The sequence below is a fragment of the Monopterus albus genome, unplaced genomic scaffold (genome assembly GCF_001952655.1).
Source record: "Monopterus albus unplaced genomic scaffold, M_albus_1.0 scaffold42.1, whole genome shotgun sequence".
NCBI classification, from domain to species: domain Eukaryota; kingdom Metazoa; phylum Chordata; class Actinopteri; order Synbranchiformes; family Synbranchidae; genus Monopterus; species Monopterus albus.
Window position 1 is genome coordinate 571,451 of NW_018127922.1, and position 16,417 is coordinate 587,867.

Here is a 16,417-nt window from a genome sequence, read left to right on the forward strand (position 1 = left end):
AGTGAGAGAGAGAGAGAGAGCATGAAAAAAAGAAACAGAGGGAGATTCTTCCAGGGATATTAACTGGCTGACTTGTATCATAAGAATAAATGTTCAATAAATGCCACGCAGATTAAAAGTAAGTACTATATGTTGCTACAGCAAACAACAACACAACACCATATCCCTATACCCTTTTCATTCATGCAACCATCAACCAAATATAAATATCTCTAACAAATAAAGCATCCACCTAGGTTAATTATCTGCCATAATTTAGTGCTCATGAGGTATTTTAATATTTATTCGAATCAGCTTAATCAGTATGTCCAACTATTAACCAGTACCCACTGACTGGGGCACAATATTCATGGCCTAAGTTTCTGACAGCTTCAGTGCACAAAGAGAGAGAGAGAAGGAGACCCTGGGGACCAAATGATATGGGCTCTGTGTGTTTGTGTATATGTATAAGTTAACACCAGTTTAATTTATAGCGTATGATGAACAAGACCTACACTTCCATTTTTAAAGCTGTGGATATTAGTAACATAAAACTGAAAAATAGCACATGAGAACAATGCTATTAATCAGCTCATAATAGTGTTTTAACTCATCCAAAACCATAAAACAGCAGCCAAAATACACCTGAATATAGTTGTGTTTTGCAAATATTATAGACAAATGTATTAAAGGTAAATAAGCATAAAACATAGCATAAATAACTGTCTTTGTTCCCTTTTGAGCTTGTGAAGCCTACTGTATATCCACCATAACATACATTTTGAGGTAAAACAAAGTCAGGAAATGCACACTGTAAACCTTTAAAAGGAGTATATATTATATTTTACAAGAGACTTCCACTTTATATTTTATTCAGGAGAGGCTGATGGTTCACTCTTAGAGGGGTACTGCATGGCTGATGAAGCATCTGTCAATTTTCCTAAGATGATTAACCTACGTGGAGCCTATGTGGTGGTATTTTCAAATCAGAAACATCTCATCTTCCATGCATGTCACGTTAGGTTGCACCAGCTGAAATCAGTTTTGATTGCCCAGTCACACATTAATAACAAGTGTTTCACAACTGGAACCATACAACAGACGGTTACAATTTGGATTTAATTATTTTATAAAAATTTTATAAACAGTGCAGTTTACTATACTCTGTGTATTTCATTGTTTTATATGTTCATCTTTATATCTATTTGCTCTCCTGAGGTAACATTTAACACGATTTGAGACTTGCCATAGAAGCAATATAAATATATCTGTTTTTAAATAGATAGATTGAGAGAGAGAGGAGGGTGAAGATATTTGAAGTGTAACAGCACTATCAAAGTAATTTATGAGATACTGTGGGACAGGGTACAATTTTATGTTTTAAAATATGAATGCATATTCCCTCAGGTAGTCCTTGGAAAGAAGTTACACTACCAAAGCAGGAACATTAGCATACTTATGTAAGGACATTAAAATGGGTACAGCATCTTATGAAGGGCAATGCAAACTTTCAGATACCCTCCTTGGATTGGGTTCAAAATATGCCTTATACAACTACATACATCACAGAATTGGGTTTGTTAAATAAATATAGACGTATCCTCTGGGGTGGGTTCCCTCATAACCACATTCAGTCAAACAATCAGCTAATGACAAAAGAAACAAATGAGATTTATGTGTTCAAGTTTAGGAATGACAGCATTTATTTGTTTATTTCGTGTTACATCAATTAGGCTGTGAGAGGTTTTGTTCCTCTGATATCCCTCTGCAGCAACAAACTGATGGGAGCTGTCCTTGGTGCTGACTGGTGTTTGTAATGCAGTTTAAGCTAATAGTACTGTCCAAGGTTCTGAAAGCATTATGGACTCATTTATAGGATTACACACACACACACACACACACATTTTTCCATCTGATTAGTGTAATTACTTATAACTGTTCCTTTGTCTGCACTGTAGGTAGGAAAAGTGCCAAGAAACATGATTACATTGTGGTCGCTGATAGTGGACCCAGTCTTTATTTTCTGCTCATTAGCCTATTAGGGGCCCCAGGATGTCACATTAGACCCAGTTGTGCTTTTTGGTGGTAATTGCCAAATAGTGTAACTAGTAGGAAACATAATACTCACTTCAGAAAATACTGATTCAGACCCCATCACTTTTATTGTGTTGTAGATTTAATTATATCCCAATTTATCCAGTATTTCCTGGCAGATCCCCTCAAGCTTTATTAGATTGGATAGGAAGTGTCTACCATCTTCAGGTCTCTCCAAACACACACACTCTAAATTCTAGAGAGAGCTCATTGAACTTGCATGAATTGTAAGACAGGTTATGAGTTTTGGTTTTTAGTAAAATGATTTGTCATTGTGGGTTATTGAGTGTAGACTGATCGGCAAAAATGTCATTTCCCCCCCTTTCAAATTAAATTTAAAATGATATGGCGCAAAAGTAAAAGGGCCTGGATGCGATTTTAAACGAAGCATCCTTTCGACATAATGCATCACGTAAAAATTATTTAAAATGATCACGTGATATATACCAATATACCCAATCTAGGGAGCTCTGCTTCCGCTTAAAGAGACCACGCATGTGTTGTTCCGTGCTGCAGCGACGTGAATCCGTTCCTCTCTGACCCCAGTGATAATTTGCATTCAGACTGAGGCTGCACTGGTTTTGCCAGCTGCTCAAATATTATAGTAGCTTATTGCGAGGGTCTTTAGGGCCCTGCTGGGCTATCGAATCGGAGACAGACAGCAGAACGGGACGAAATCAAGTGTCTGAGTGGCATCAGTTTTGTTTTGGCTGATTTCACTTCACCGCATGTCCGCCTCGGGTCTACTGCTAATGTGCGTGATGTATCGTAGAGAGGAAACACAGTAAATAGACGGACACGTCCATCTGCAATAAAGAGGAAACGAAGATGGTAATTATGGCTTCACCAAATTTCGCCTCCAAATGCTCGACAGCAATGGCGAAGCCTTCACTCCCCTTGAAGCTCCTTCTCTGGGTATTTATTGTCGTTAATCTCCCTATAAGGTAAGATATTAATGCGTGATATTTTCTCTAGAAATCATGATTTTACGCCGGCTCTGCTGGACAGCATGTTTCTCATTTTAACATCATTTTGCTACCCCTCCCAACCCAACCCTCTTATTAGTGGGATCCTGAAATGATGCTGAGGAATAGGATCCAGTTTTAGTCGAAAAACCAAGTCATGTTATATCACACGTATAAGTGTGATTAGATATGGAGGTGTGGTATTTTTATCCACAGCAACACATGCATCACATTATTGCAAGAAAACCGAAGCGACTAACAGTAACAGACTATAATAAATATGTAGCTGTGGACGAACATTTTGGGGATAAACACTGTAATGTGATCTGTCCAGTAGCCTGTTCTCTCACAATCTGTCCGGCGTTAGAAATAGCATCGTGCCAGGCTAAGTTGAGTGAAGCTAAGGCTACATAGTCTCTGCTAAGCTGTCTTTAAGGATCAGGTCTATTCTAAGAGTCAAAGCGTCATTACTGGACGCATGTGTCGGATGTGGCCCAACTCAGCCTAGATTTCGGCAACTGGTCATTTGTTATAAAGACAACTTGAATATGAATAAAGGTACGTTTCATTCCACGTATTTGGATAAAAAAGCGTTTCAAAATGGCAGACAACCATGCAGAGAGTGCAAGTGTAAAGGCACACTAAGGACAAAGATAACACATATGGAATGATCGTGGCCTTGCGCGCACAAAGGACGTCCATCTCAGCTTTAACGGAGGCACAGATTTGGGTTTGTTGAAAGAAGCTGTTCGGTTGTCCCTGTCAAGACATCAAGATAAGAATAGTAAAGAGGAGTTGGCTGGCGATGCTCTTCGCCTCGCTTTCCGGTTGTGGTGCTGGAGGGTGAAAAATGGAGGCAGATAAATAAGCCGACGTTCAATCACCGTCGTGGTGATCGCAAGCTCAGGGCTCCCTGCCCAGCCGACATTGTAAGCAGTAGTGGTTCCAATATGCTTGAGTAAACACTACACCTGTCCTATTGAAATACATCCAGAATTGAGATCAGTGGGAAGGTAATGCATGTACTGTAAGTGACTGACACATAATGCACTGAGATAAGTTCACAGACAAATGTGAACTCTCTGTGCAAACACCTGTAAGATCACATTTATGGCTCAAAGCTTAGCGATATAAACCCTATATATGCAAACTGTGTGTTGTATATTAATTCACTAAATCTAATTTGTGATTCATGCATGAGACCTCTTACATAAGACATCTCTGAAGGCCTGGGCCATGCATTCAGTAAACTATGCTCTTTATGACTCATTCATAGTTGTAGCTACATTGCATAATATACATTAAGCCTCAGTGCACAGTCAATTACCAGTTCACATCAAAGGCATCACAGCATCATGATGTGGCTCAACACACTCAAGTACAAGTAGAAGAAATGTTTTAACATGTTTTGGCATATACAGTAGTTCAATGAGTTTGGATGATGGGATGGACATGACAAGAGGAAGTGATGTCAGAGCGAGGAAGTTCTCATGCTTTGTTGTTGATGTTTTTTTTTGTCTTGTAAACTTATATCAAACATTTCAGATGACAGTTGAAATTCATTACATAACCACAATCTGGGACACACTACAAATAGTTTTATTCTTCTCTCTTGTAGCTCTACCTGCACTTGAATATTTTTAAATTCTCATTTACAACTGATTGTTTTCATAAAGAATAAAAAAGTTCAGACTTGATCAGCATGCATCTACCTGTACTGTACATTGGTTTGATGAACATCAAATAATATTTTTCAGTTAATGCATTTATCACCTTGCACAATTACATGAAAAATATGCAAAGCATTTAGTATATGCAGCAGGGTGACATTGGCTGTGAACAAGCAAGGTTTTACAACTTCACACCATTTTTGTGTTGTGATTTTGCTTTTGCTTTGTGAATTTAGCTCTATCCCTCATCTAAAATTTGTGTTGAACATATGCAGCTTATGCCACATATTTATGCCAGCAACATGGAATTCCTATTATACTTAGACTAAGTATAAAATATCTTACAACAGACTAATGGTATATGAGCCAGAAGATTGACAACACAGAATCATTTTCGTCTTTGCTTATGTGGGTGATCTTAGTCACCCAAGGGGGGAGAATAAGGGAGAAGAAAACTATGAACTGACTATTTGAGTATTACTGACCACTTGAGGGTATGGCCTCTGTATGGCAGGATGAACAAAGTGCAAACTGGATGGCTGTCATCTCCAGGCTCATGGCCAACGTTGTTGTTTTCTGACTACTGTCACTATTTTTTATAACACTATAACATCATATTCAGCATACAATTAATATAATTATGTTTGTGTATCTTGTGTAGTGTTTTCCCTTTGAACTGTTTAACTCTGTACTTGTCATGACTAATAGAATACAGGCAGACAGGATGAGTAAGGCTGATGTCGAGGCCATGTCAGCAATAAAAGTTGAATATGGTCAAGTTAGCCATGTGGGATGTAATGTTTATCCTAATCTGGTCATGACGACCCTTGTTTTTGGGTCTGTGGGAAAGATATGTAGAAAATTACATTTTAAGGATGTAAGGATGCCTGGGTTCTTTCTCATCATAGAGTGTGTATGTTTATTGTAGGGCTGTGGTGCCCTGTCACTTTATTAAAATAAGGTAATCGTTAATTGTTTGTCATCAGAGAAGTAGAAAAGTACCAAAGAAGATCCAACAGCCATCTGCATTTAGCATATCTTTATATTAAAGGTTTATTAATTAGATATTTTAAATTAAAGTTGTAAAATCATTATCATTTGTCAGGGTTCTGTCCTACCGCTTCCTGTTTTAGGCTCTTATTTTGTCGCCATTTCCTGTTCTAGGTTTATCTGTTATGGTTTCTTTACAGTAATCAGCGCTAATTGCCTGCACCTGTTTTCACCCAAATCAGTAACCTGCCAGATTGTTCTTGACTTCGTGCAGACTTTCCAGCATTATCCTTGCTTTAGTGATTCATGTTATTGACCCTGGATTGTTTCCTGACCTGACTACCAATTTCTGTCTAGCCCTCCTGAGTGTTGAATGTTTCTTCTGTGTACCGACTACTGGACCAGCTGCTTGACTTCCCTTGGCTGTGCTTGTTTGCCGGTATTGACCCTGGACTGTTGTTTGATGTGGATATTGGATTCTGGACTATCACTGTGTATTTTCTGAGTGAATATAGTAAAGCAATATTCTTTACCCCATCTCGCCTGGCTTTGTAATTGAGTCCATCGTTAACATTGTGGGTAGCTTTACTGGCTGACCCTGACAATCATTGATGTCATCAGGTACTTAAACATGAAACTCCAGATCTGCAGAGTCAATTAGCTTGAATATGCTATAGACATAATGCATGAAATGAAGATGGTACATAACAACAATCACAAATGAAGAATAAGTATACTGTAGATATCTATTATCCTCTTGAGCTACTGTAAGTACAGTTTAGATCATGTTGGACAAGTTTCATGAGTCCTACCTGCCAACTGCTGCATTCAGGTTATTCCCAAACAGCATGAATTCTCATCAAATAGCCACTGTTTCATATGATCAAATGGGAAACCTACTGTCCATTGGACTCAGTCAAGACTTCACATTCTTTCAGCCTCTTGTCATCACTTTGGAGGGTTTGGATATATAATTTTGATTACTGAATTCTCTCATGTATGCTTTCATGAATATTTATGTCCCAGATGGTAGCACACACGTCAATATTTTTCTTCCTGTGTTGAGGACAATTTCACAGGACAGTAGAAGATGACAGTCATAACTTGTAGCAGCCTCTTGCTTATAATTTGGAGAATCTGTCATATTTATTACCCAGGCGGCATTAAGGTCAGTGTGATTTCTGATTTCTGGGATAGAGTTGAGAGTTTGAATAAACTGCAGTGGTGATAATTCCTATTCACTCAGCCCATTAAGTACCACAATAAACCTGAAGTAGGGTCAGGACTATTGGCACATAACATGCCTGCTTATTTCCAACCTAAGAAAGTGCGCTCTGATTAAGGTATTTTATTTATGGCCATCCTTGATGCCTCAGTTTTGATAGTTTAGCTTTATCCTGTGAGATTCTGTGGACCGATCTTTTTTGACTACCTTTAAACCAAAAGGGTTTGTGAATCTCTTAAGCTACAAGTACACTGCAGATGTGTTGAAGACACTTTTTTTTACAACTTATCTGCCAATGTTGTGTTCCCCTCCTTTGTATACTTTATGCAGATGATAATTTACTAGACACGTTCACTGTTTCTTTAGGTTTTGACTCGTCATAATTCACAGATATATCCTCATTCATGTAAAGCTCAAACAAGTTAAAAGTAGGATTTGACCCTTTTATCACTCCTTTACTGATAAATTGCCTGTAAATCCACCAAGTCATTATTCATTTTACATCATCTACTATCCAGATATCTTGGTTATAAATGTCAGTATAACACCACATTTAAATAGTCTATGGCCCTTTGAAATGACACACCATATTGGCACCATTATAAATTGGCCTATATTGCAGAAATTATCTCATCTATGTGATCTGGTTTAGACTGGATTGAGTGAAGCTTGTAAATACAGTAGACTGGTTCTCTCTGCCACAGGTCAGATAAGTCCACTAAAAGCTGACAGAGTCAGTGTAATTCTGTATGCGAGTACATTTACTGCAGATGTTGAGCCTGACTGATTACTCAGAAAAACAAGTTACATCCACTTAAAATAATTACAGCTTCTTAATTAGTAAAATGCAGCCAATGTATTGTGTTATTAAAAGTAGTGCTTGTGTAAGGAGCTTTGTAACAATAACATGATGCCAAGAGTGGGTTATTGTGTTGTTGCCATAGGCACAGGACCAATTTCTTGTTGTGTAATAATAAGTATGATGGTTCATTAGATTTGGTGCCTTTATTAGCTGCATTTTAAACCATGATAGCATTATTGCTCAAGGGAACTTGATGTGGATTGGTTAACACACAAAACCACAGAGGATATGGCAGTTTTCTGCTGCTTTACATGAAACCTGAGATGAGATTTTAATTTACATGTGTTAAGTAATGGGGATGAGAGTGTTTCCTGATAATGTGAAGGGTAGAAAATATGAAGCAGATTGTCCTCAATGAGTGTAGCTGGGAACACAACACATAACACTCCATCATTACCTACACAGACAGAGATACAGTGTGTATGCATGAAAATCCAACAGAAACACAAACAGCACACACACTTCCAATACACAAACTTGTGCAGGCCTCTCTGTGGACCTTGAGGTATCAAATTAGTAGGCAAACTCTTAGATCTGCCTGCAGCAGAGAATACATTGCTCTTCCTTTGATCTGCTCGTCTTTGGAGCATTTCCATATGCAGGATGAATACAGATGTGAAAACTGCAGCAACCTAACTCTCAGGTTCTCACGGGCTTCACTGGCCTGTCTGCACCAGAGACAGATGCTTCCTGGATGTTTTAATAACATCATGTGACGCATACCTAAAAGGGTCAGTAAGAATTTTAGACATCGGTGTTGTGGTTGAGATGGATGCCACTTAAAGCAGGCTAAGGAAGACTGCTGGTCAAAACATTTTTCCTTACACCCAGTCTAAGAACACAAGAAAGCTCTCAGGGCTTCTGTCCGTGTGCTTTACCATGGAAACAGTGGGGTTTTTTTCCTCACAATTTCTGAATCTGTATTATTTCATTCAGAAGTCTACTTTCTTGTCATTGCTTTAAAGCCTTGCTGAACGTTCACAACTGTTTCAAGGTTGCACTGTTGTGTTACTGGCTATCTGCCTGATGCTGGTTACTGAAGGTGCTCAGGTGATCTGGAGCCATGACAACTTTAGGATTTGACACAATCTACCTTTCTATCATATTACTTTTTTGTGATGCATTCTGTGCCTAAACAAATCTGTGCTACTTAAACAGCTTCCATCTGAAGCATAACCTGCATGTACTGTAATTATAAAGGCAGGCCTTTCATTGATGCATATCAGGAAGATTTCACAGATAACTGGAGAAATGTGGCTGATTACACATCCCCGTGTCCTTACAGTGTTCAGCTTTTACTCATTTTTGCATCCTGTTTTCTATAGAAACCCTTTTTTCAGTTTTCAGTTTCTATTTACTAACACTAAACACTTTAGGGATTTGGAGTTGTGACTTTGTCAACAACCAGAAGTTAACTTGAGCTGCTAAAGTACTGTGATAGCAACTCTTAATAAGGCAAGTGGATTTGTGGAGCATCATTCAGCAACAAGACAATTAAATGTACTTTAAAGCATTAAGACAACGTATAAAAAAATAAAGCAGTATTAAAGGATATATAAATTGGATTTAAAAAGAGTACATCAGAGTAAAACATAAAAATAAGATTAAATAGGCTAGAACAAACAGCCTAATAAAAAGCCCAGTGAAGTTACAGTGCTGTGTAAGACATGAACGAATACTGCCAAATTTAATTGGCATAGTTCTTGTTAAGTTGAAGGAATGCTATGTATTGTCATACAAGAACTGTTTTCTTTTGTCTTTTCCCTCTTTCTTCATGCACAGAACATGTTTAGGAGGCAATCCCAGACACTGATTGCATAATGAACTGCTGCCTTATTAAATCACTAATTACACACAGATTGTGCTACCAGAAATTCAATGAAAAGATGCAGCACAAATTCAGAGCCTGCTTTATTTGCTTTTTGCCTACAGTCTCTTTCCTTTTTGTTCTGTTCTTTCTGTCACACACAGAGTACAGTACATGCACATCTCAGCCCTGCCCCCTGGTAGTACAAATCTCTCCTCTTATTGTAGATGAACATTATGTAGTGCTACACAGCAAGTCTCCTGACATAGTCCTACTTCAAGGTAACATGTTGTTGTCAGCATATTAATTGCCCATAATACATAATCACTGGAGACGGAATTTCTGCATCTTCTATTTGGGTCTTAAATGTGAAAAAGATCTAGAGATTAAACCTTCACTACAGACATACAATTTACCAAGATCAGACTTGTCTGTGGTAGAGCAGGAACAACATTTACTGCTCCATCAGGGTGGTACCTGTGGTTGGGGGCTCTAGAGACGTCATTATCTTTTCAGTTTGAGATGTCTGAGGTGACTCAGAAAAATAGTGCTTTCAGAGAAATGAGAAAATGAATGTTCTCCGTCACAAGTATTGCACTGAATGTGTAGCTTTTAATGAGTCAAGATAATAATGATAATTTTATTTCACTTTTTTCTATAACCCACATTAGCATTTTTCAGTGATGCAACTACTTTAACAAAAAAATACACTAAATGAAATGGAAGATTATTCACATATCTCAGCGTATCTAGCAATAATGTGGTGATGAAAAGTGCTGAATATTTTCCCTGGTTCATCTCATGACCTTGGTTCGAGATCTTCAAAAGACTTTTTTCTCCCTTTTTGTACTGAAAGCAGAGTTGCTTGCTCGCCTTTTAAAGAAATTATTGATTGCCTGTATTTTTTTCTCTCCTCCCTGTAGCTCCTTTCAGACGGATGACGAAGATGAGGGGTCTAACAAGACGTGGGTGCTGACTCCCAAATTGTATGAGAGTGACGTCACAATAATCCTGAACGGCCTACTAGATGGATATGACAACAAACTCAGACCTGACATCGGAGGTGGGTGCTTATTTTTCAGAAGCTCTATACTCAAAGAAACACAACCCACATTTATGCCCAGAGTACCAATAAAACATATACTGTATGTGCTTATTAACTGACACAGATGCTTATACAGAAGCACCTTAGCCATTTATTGTGGAAAAAAAAATAAGGGCATGATGTCATGTGATTTGTAGGAGGGACAGTTTGAAGACTGGTGCCTGCCATTTATCACTTGATGAAGACAGATAATCTATAATTGTACAGTGGTGTGAAGCCCAGAACCTTTGTCTCTCTCTATATATATAACGAAATATGTCTAGAGATGTCTTGTGGAGAAAGCAGTGACGTTGCAAGAGAGAAGAAGGAAAGGACTTGAGGTGGGGTGAGAGTGGTGTGTCCAATAACTCCTATGCTGTTCCAGGAAACTACGTCGTGCAGCAAAACCTGTTGGGAACAGCTGATAAGCCATTCATCACTCTCTTCAAACACATTATGTCCGTCTCTAAAGATGCACTCTCTCCTGAAGGCACAGGCTGCAAAATCTTCCAGCAATGCTTGATATGGAGTAAGGCTGCAAACTAAGCAGGTGGCTACCAATTAACTCTGGCTACATGCACAATCTTACGGCACTATAGAAATTGGTAGGAGCAGCTGATCAGTAAAAACGGTATATGCTCTCATACTGTATATTTAAGTTAGAACTGAGACAGTTGATTATTAGTTACTTATATTAACCAGTCAAGCCTTTTTATTGAGTGCAATTTTAGTTAAAACTTCTGTGTATGCATTTCTAAGACAGCTGGGCCTTCATCGGGATTCATAGGGATGGTCCGAGGCAGTTCTAAATATGTTTGCAGAGTATGTACAAATGTAGGTAAGAAAATATTGATAAATCTGGATTTGTGTGTGTAAATCATTTGTTCACATGGTTTAAACAGATTTGTCCATATGCACTGTTTATGAATACTTTTTCCTGTTTAAATGACATCAGATTATATCATCTGTTGGTAGTTAATATCAGTTAATATTAATGCTGTTAGGTGTGTGGTAGCCAAACATCATGTTAGTCATGCCATCTGATGCATACCGTACAGCATAGTATATAATATCTCTTCTGAAAATTGTAAAATAAAATAAAAAACTTTTTAACGGCATGAAAGGAGAACAGGAGGCCGGCTGTACAGTAGCCGGATGGCCTGCACATTCATTCACTACATTAATATTGTAGAAATTGAACACAAAGAAGATTTAATGAACAAAGCTTCCAGTTCAATATTATGCCATGCTGGGCAGTACAAAATGTCTGTGTATGTTTGCCAGTGTCCATTCTATGTGTGTGTTTACAAGCAGCTGGGCTTATTATAAAGTACAACAGGATCGAGATAGCAGTCCTGCAAACCTGGTCTTTTCAATATGAGCCGAGAAGCCCGCTCCCTTCACTTCCCTTCAGACAGCTGGACAGGGCACCCTTGTCTACACAATTGCACATATATCCTAAAGCCTGTCACATCCATCTGCAAGAGCAGAATGGGGAGATGCTCACCTCAAATATTTGATTCATGAGTCAGTATTCCTGGAAAAATGGGGTTAAGGCTGAATCTGTTACTTACTCTTACAGAATGATAGAGATGTACCACTCTATACTGTAGCAGAGATTTGCTTCTCCATCGACTGTAATATTCATGCTGAATGGGGGGAAAAACTGGCTAAGGCTGTGTTCAAGCTGCAGACGGCAGGAATAGTTGGGGAACTCGCATCAGCCTATGTCAGAGTTACACTTGAGACAGTTTATATTTGTCTTGTATGCTTAAATGAAGTTTTGTGTCTTGTGGTTCAGTACACCCACAGGAAAAGAGAACATACAACCTACACTCTCAAAAGCGGCAGAAAATATCGACCACTCTTTTAGTATCTCTGCCATATCTGATGAACCAGACTTAATGTTTCATGATGTTTAGGTGTTAAGCTTTCAGTTCATCAGCCACCAACATGTAAACCTATCAAATACTGCTGTAGCTGCTTTCATGGTGTTTACATATACTTCTATATGTACAATATGTACAATGCTGGATATAATGTGATATTTCATGAAGGGCACATCTTTTTTTCCCCAAAACTTTAGAAGTGGGCTTTTGGAATAAAGTGAAAAGCAGTTCAGATATGCTTTGAGGTGCAACTTCGACCCAGAGAGCCACTGTGTGGCTGGGAGGCTGGCTGCCACCATTTCAAACACCCTATGATCTTGCTTTTTCAACATCAGTCTTCCAGTTGCTGCCAAGTTACAGAGCTACGGAGGGGTTATAATTAGCTGGTTATACTGTCGTCTGAACCACCAACTAACCGACCATACCATGTCAAAGTTTTTCCTCCACTCCTCAGAGCATTGAAAGGCTGTGAATTTAGATTCATTGCTGATTAAATCACAGTTCCCCTTTTGAAGTTCATTCATTTAAATTTAATGCCCCTGGAGTTTACTATACATATGAAAACTGGAGCAGATAGGCCAGACATTGAGCAAAAGAGAATATGAAAACCCCTAATTCATAATACATACACGACATTAATCATGGTCACTGCCTTTTTAGAAAATAGTTTCGTAGCATTCACAAATGCTGTATGTAGAGCAATTTCATGAACATAAAGTTATTGTACAGTGAGTTTACTGAGCATGTCTACATGATGGTAATGCACTTGGTGATTTGGCATCCACAGTATGAGCTGCTGTCAGTTGGTCAGCATTTTACCAGGATGTCTGTGGTGGGTGTTACTGGCATAGAAATTTTTAGTACAGCCACTTTATGTCCACTGGCATCTTGAATAATATTTCTTGGCACTTGTTTGTGTATTTATGAAACATACACTTTCCAGTTGGCTGTATAAAATAAGAGAATTCATTTTGTTTTTAATTTTCTATTGCCCACAACTTTATATGTGATTTTTCTCAGTTATACATTTTGTTCATAACACTTTGCAGTATATTTAAATGTTAATGATGCCAATTGTGATAATGTGCACTACTCACTGATATAGCTGGCCAAAAGCAAATTTAATTGTTGATCATGCTATGTCAGGCATAAGACCATTAAGAGCTTTGTGTGTGATTGTATGCGAGTGCAATGTACATTCACGTGTGCCTGGGAGTGACATGAAAAATAGATACAAACCTGCACACACACTACCTCATCTCATCAAGCCCTGAGGGCGGTTGAGTCTTAATGATACCTTCCTCTCAGTCATAACATCCACTCATCCACAAACAAGCACATTACATGTCAAAGTGTAGAAGCTTGTTCAGGCTGACTCCGAGGATCTGACAGAGCACAGGTGTCCATTTGACACTAAGCTGTCCAGTTCCCTCAGCTATAGTTTGGTCTTAGCATCTGGCTGTCCATCTCGCTACACAATCATAGGCAATAGAGACAAAAAGTGTAATGCATGGTAGTGGGCAGATGTACACGTGCACAAGCAGAGATAATCCATTCATATGGAAGAAAACATGCAACTAACTGTGTTTAAAAGGGATTATCCTCAAGTGAAACCTGACATTTGAGAGCTGAGTGCAACTGGTGTTTCACCGGTGTGGCACATTTGTTAGGTGATGTCTTGGGATAAAATGTTTAATCTTGTCAAGTCAGAATGTCTATGAGGCACCGTTGGCGAAAAAATGCACCTCTGTGTGAGTGTAAAGCAAATAAATACCAGCAGGTCTGTGAGGAAAGAGAGTAAATGTTTCACTGTCAAGAGAAGCTCTCAGGCCTGAAGTGTGGAAGGACAGGAGAAGGAATGGATGGGATGCTGCAGAGGGCACAGAGGTATTCTGATAAATGGATCAGGAGCTTGGTTGTAAACACAAGCAAAGTGTGGTTCTCTGACATTGACAGGAAATGTGTTTGAAAAAGAAGTCAGATGTAATCTCAGCACAGACAAAGTAAAATCTGAGCCTAATAAATTCTGATCATGCCAGTACAATGCTGCAAATGTAAAGTGGGATCATTTCAATTAGGTAAATTGAGCATTTATTGAACATACAACCTTTGGCTCATGGACCAGCATTACACTCTGTAAAACAACCAAAATGTTTTAAATTTGAGCCGTATGCGATCAATCAAGTCTTTACTTGGCTTGATTTTTTATGTTAATATTAGTTTACTTCTAATTTCTTTAAATGCTTGCATTCAATTTTGAAGCATTTTGTCTAATTTTTATTTCTTTAAGGTAAAGGATGTTTTTGGTTATTTATTTATGTTTATTTTTATATGAGACCTCAGCTGGTTGTCATCAGAGCTATTGTATTCTATGGATCTTGATATATTTGTCTAATGTTAGGCATTTTTTAAAAATAAGTTTATTATTATATTTCTTTCTACTTTGATTGGTGGTTGCCTGATGCTCTAGTATAGAAAATTGCTTTTGTTAGCTATTGTGAATTTGAAACCTCAAAGATGAATAGAAAATGTTGCATTTCCAGTGAATAGTGCCGACAGTGTGCATGTCTACCACCATCTATCCACTGAAAGCTAACTGAGCAGTGATGTTTTCCAGCAACTTCGCATTCACATCAGGGGAGATTATTTTTGTCTTATTTTTCAGTGATGATGATGATAATTATGATGATGGTAGACTGTACACAACACAGAAAAACACCTTCCTAAAACTTATTATGCAAGTGCATGATAGAACATTGCTCATCTCAAAATTGTATTTCCCTGTGCTTCTTTGCAGTCCAACCAACAGTGATCACAACAGACATGTTTGTCAACAGCATCGGCCCAGTAAATGCCATCAATATGGTGAGTACTGGAAATTGCTGCTAATGTGTCATTGTTGTCATCAATCAGCCTGAAGTTGTATTTATACAGTATCTAAAAGAGAATACCTCTCACCTCCCTGAGGATGGAGACAGGCAAAGAGGAAGTCTCTTCTCTAGAGCTACCCTAGCGGGATACTGTCTTGCTCATGAACACTTAAGCAGGACAAATGCTGTCATGAAAAATTGGTTGGCCCACCTAATCATTATGCTGCCCCACTGCTGTATTAGTGCTGCAGCATAATGCAGCTGTCAGTCAGGTACTTAACAACTGCACTGGCCTTTGCACTACCATGGATAAATGTGGTCCTTTTATTGCATCAGACTGCATTAAACACTTCATATTTTAAATTGGAAAACTGATTAACAGTTAACCAGTTGTGTTGCACAACACAGGGGCCAGATCTCAAAGCAGCATATTTGCAAATGGCTACATACACTGGCAAATCCTAAGATGTTCTTGCTTTGGATTTGCCAAGACCTGCATCAGCTACAGTCTGAGGTGTCACCTGCTCCAGCTCTTTGTGGTTTATACCAATTTGTGATGTGCTGTTCCTTGGATGTGTTTTTTTTTAAGGATTTGATAATTTGCTTGTTTTTTACCATTTATTTTCCTAGTGTATGCTTTTTAATACAGTTGCTAAAGTTGCAATAGAATAACTTATGCTTTTAACCACTTTGTTACTTGTGTTAAAAGTTCAAGTCTTTGTAATATTTGTTATAATACTTTGTACTAAGTTTCAGCTAATATGAGTGAAAGAACTGGTTATTGTATCTGCTTCTGAAAATGATATTGGTGTTTTGATGAGTGTAACTATTTGAGTCAAAGGTGATCACAGACGATCCTGCTCCTTGTTGCTTTTTGATTACCAGTAATAATGTTGCTACAAATATTACATAATACCAATATTAAACAAATACTGTCATGATAAAGTGATGACTAAAATACGGCAGAACAGGTCATCCGAAA

General features: G+C 38.2%; 1 protein-coding gene across 4 annotated transcripts in view; it reads left to right on the forward strand.

Moving 5' to 3' along the window:
• Positions 1 to 2,553: 2,553 nt before the first annotated feature.
• The window catches only part of gabrg2 (gamma-aminobutyric acid type A receptor subunit gamma2), a 45,671-nt gene continuing 31,807 nt past the window's right edge, over positions 2,554 to 16,417 (forward strand). For all 4 annotated transcript variants that reach the window (XM_020599762.1, XM_020599763.1, XM_020599764.1 and 1 more), the window contains exons 1-3: positions 2,554 to 3,017; positions 10,516 to 10,655; positions 15,363 to 15,430. In XM_020599762.1, the coding sequence (XP_020455418.1) occupies positions 2,902 to 3,017; positions 10,516 to 10,655; positions 15,363 to 15,430 (324 nt within the window). In that variant the 5' untranslated portion in view covers positions 2,554 to 2,901. The remainder of the gene's footprint in view (positions 3,018 to 10,515; positions 10,656 to 15,362; positions 15,431 to 16,417) is intronic.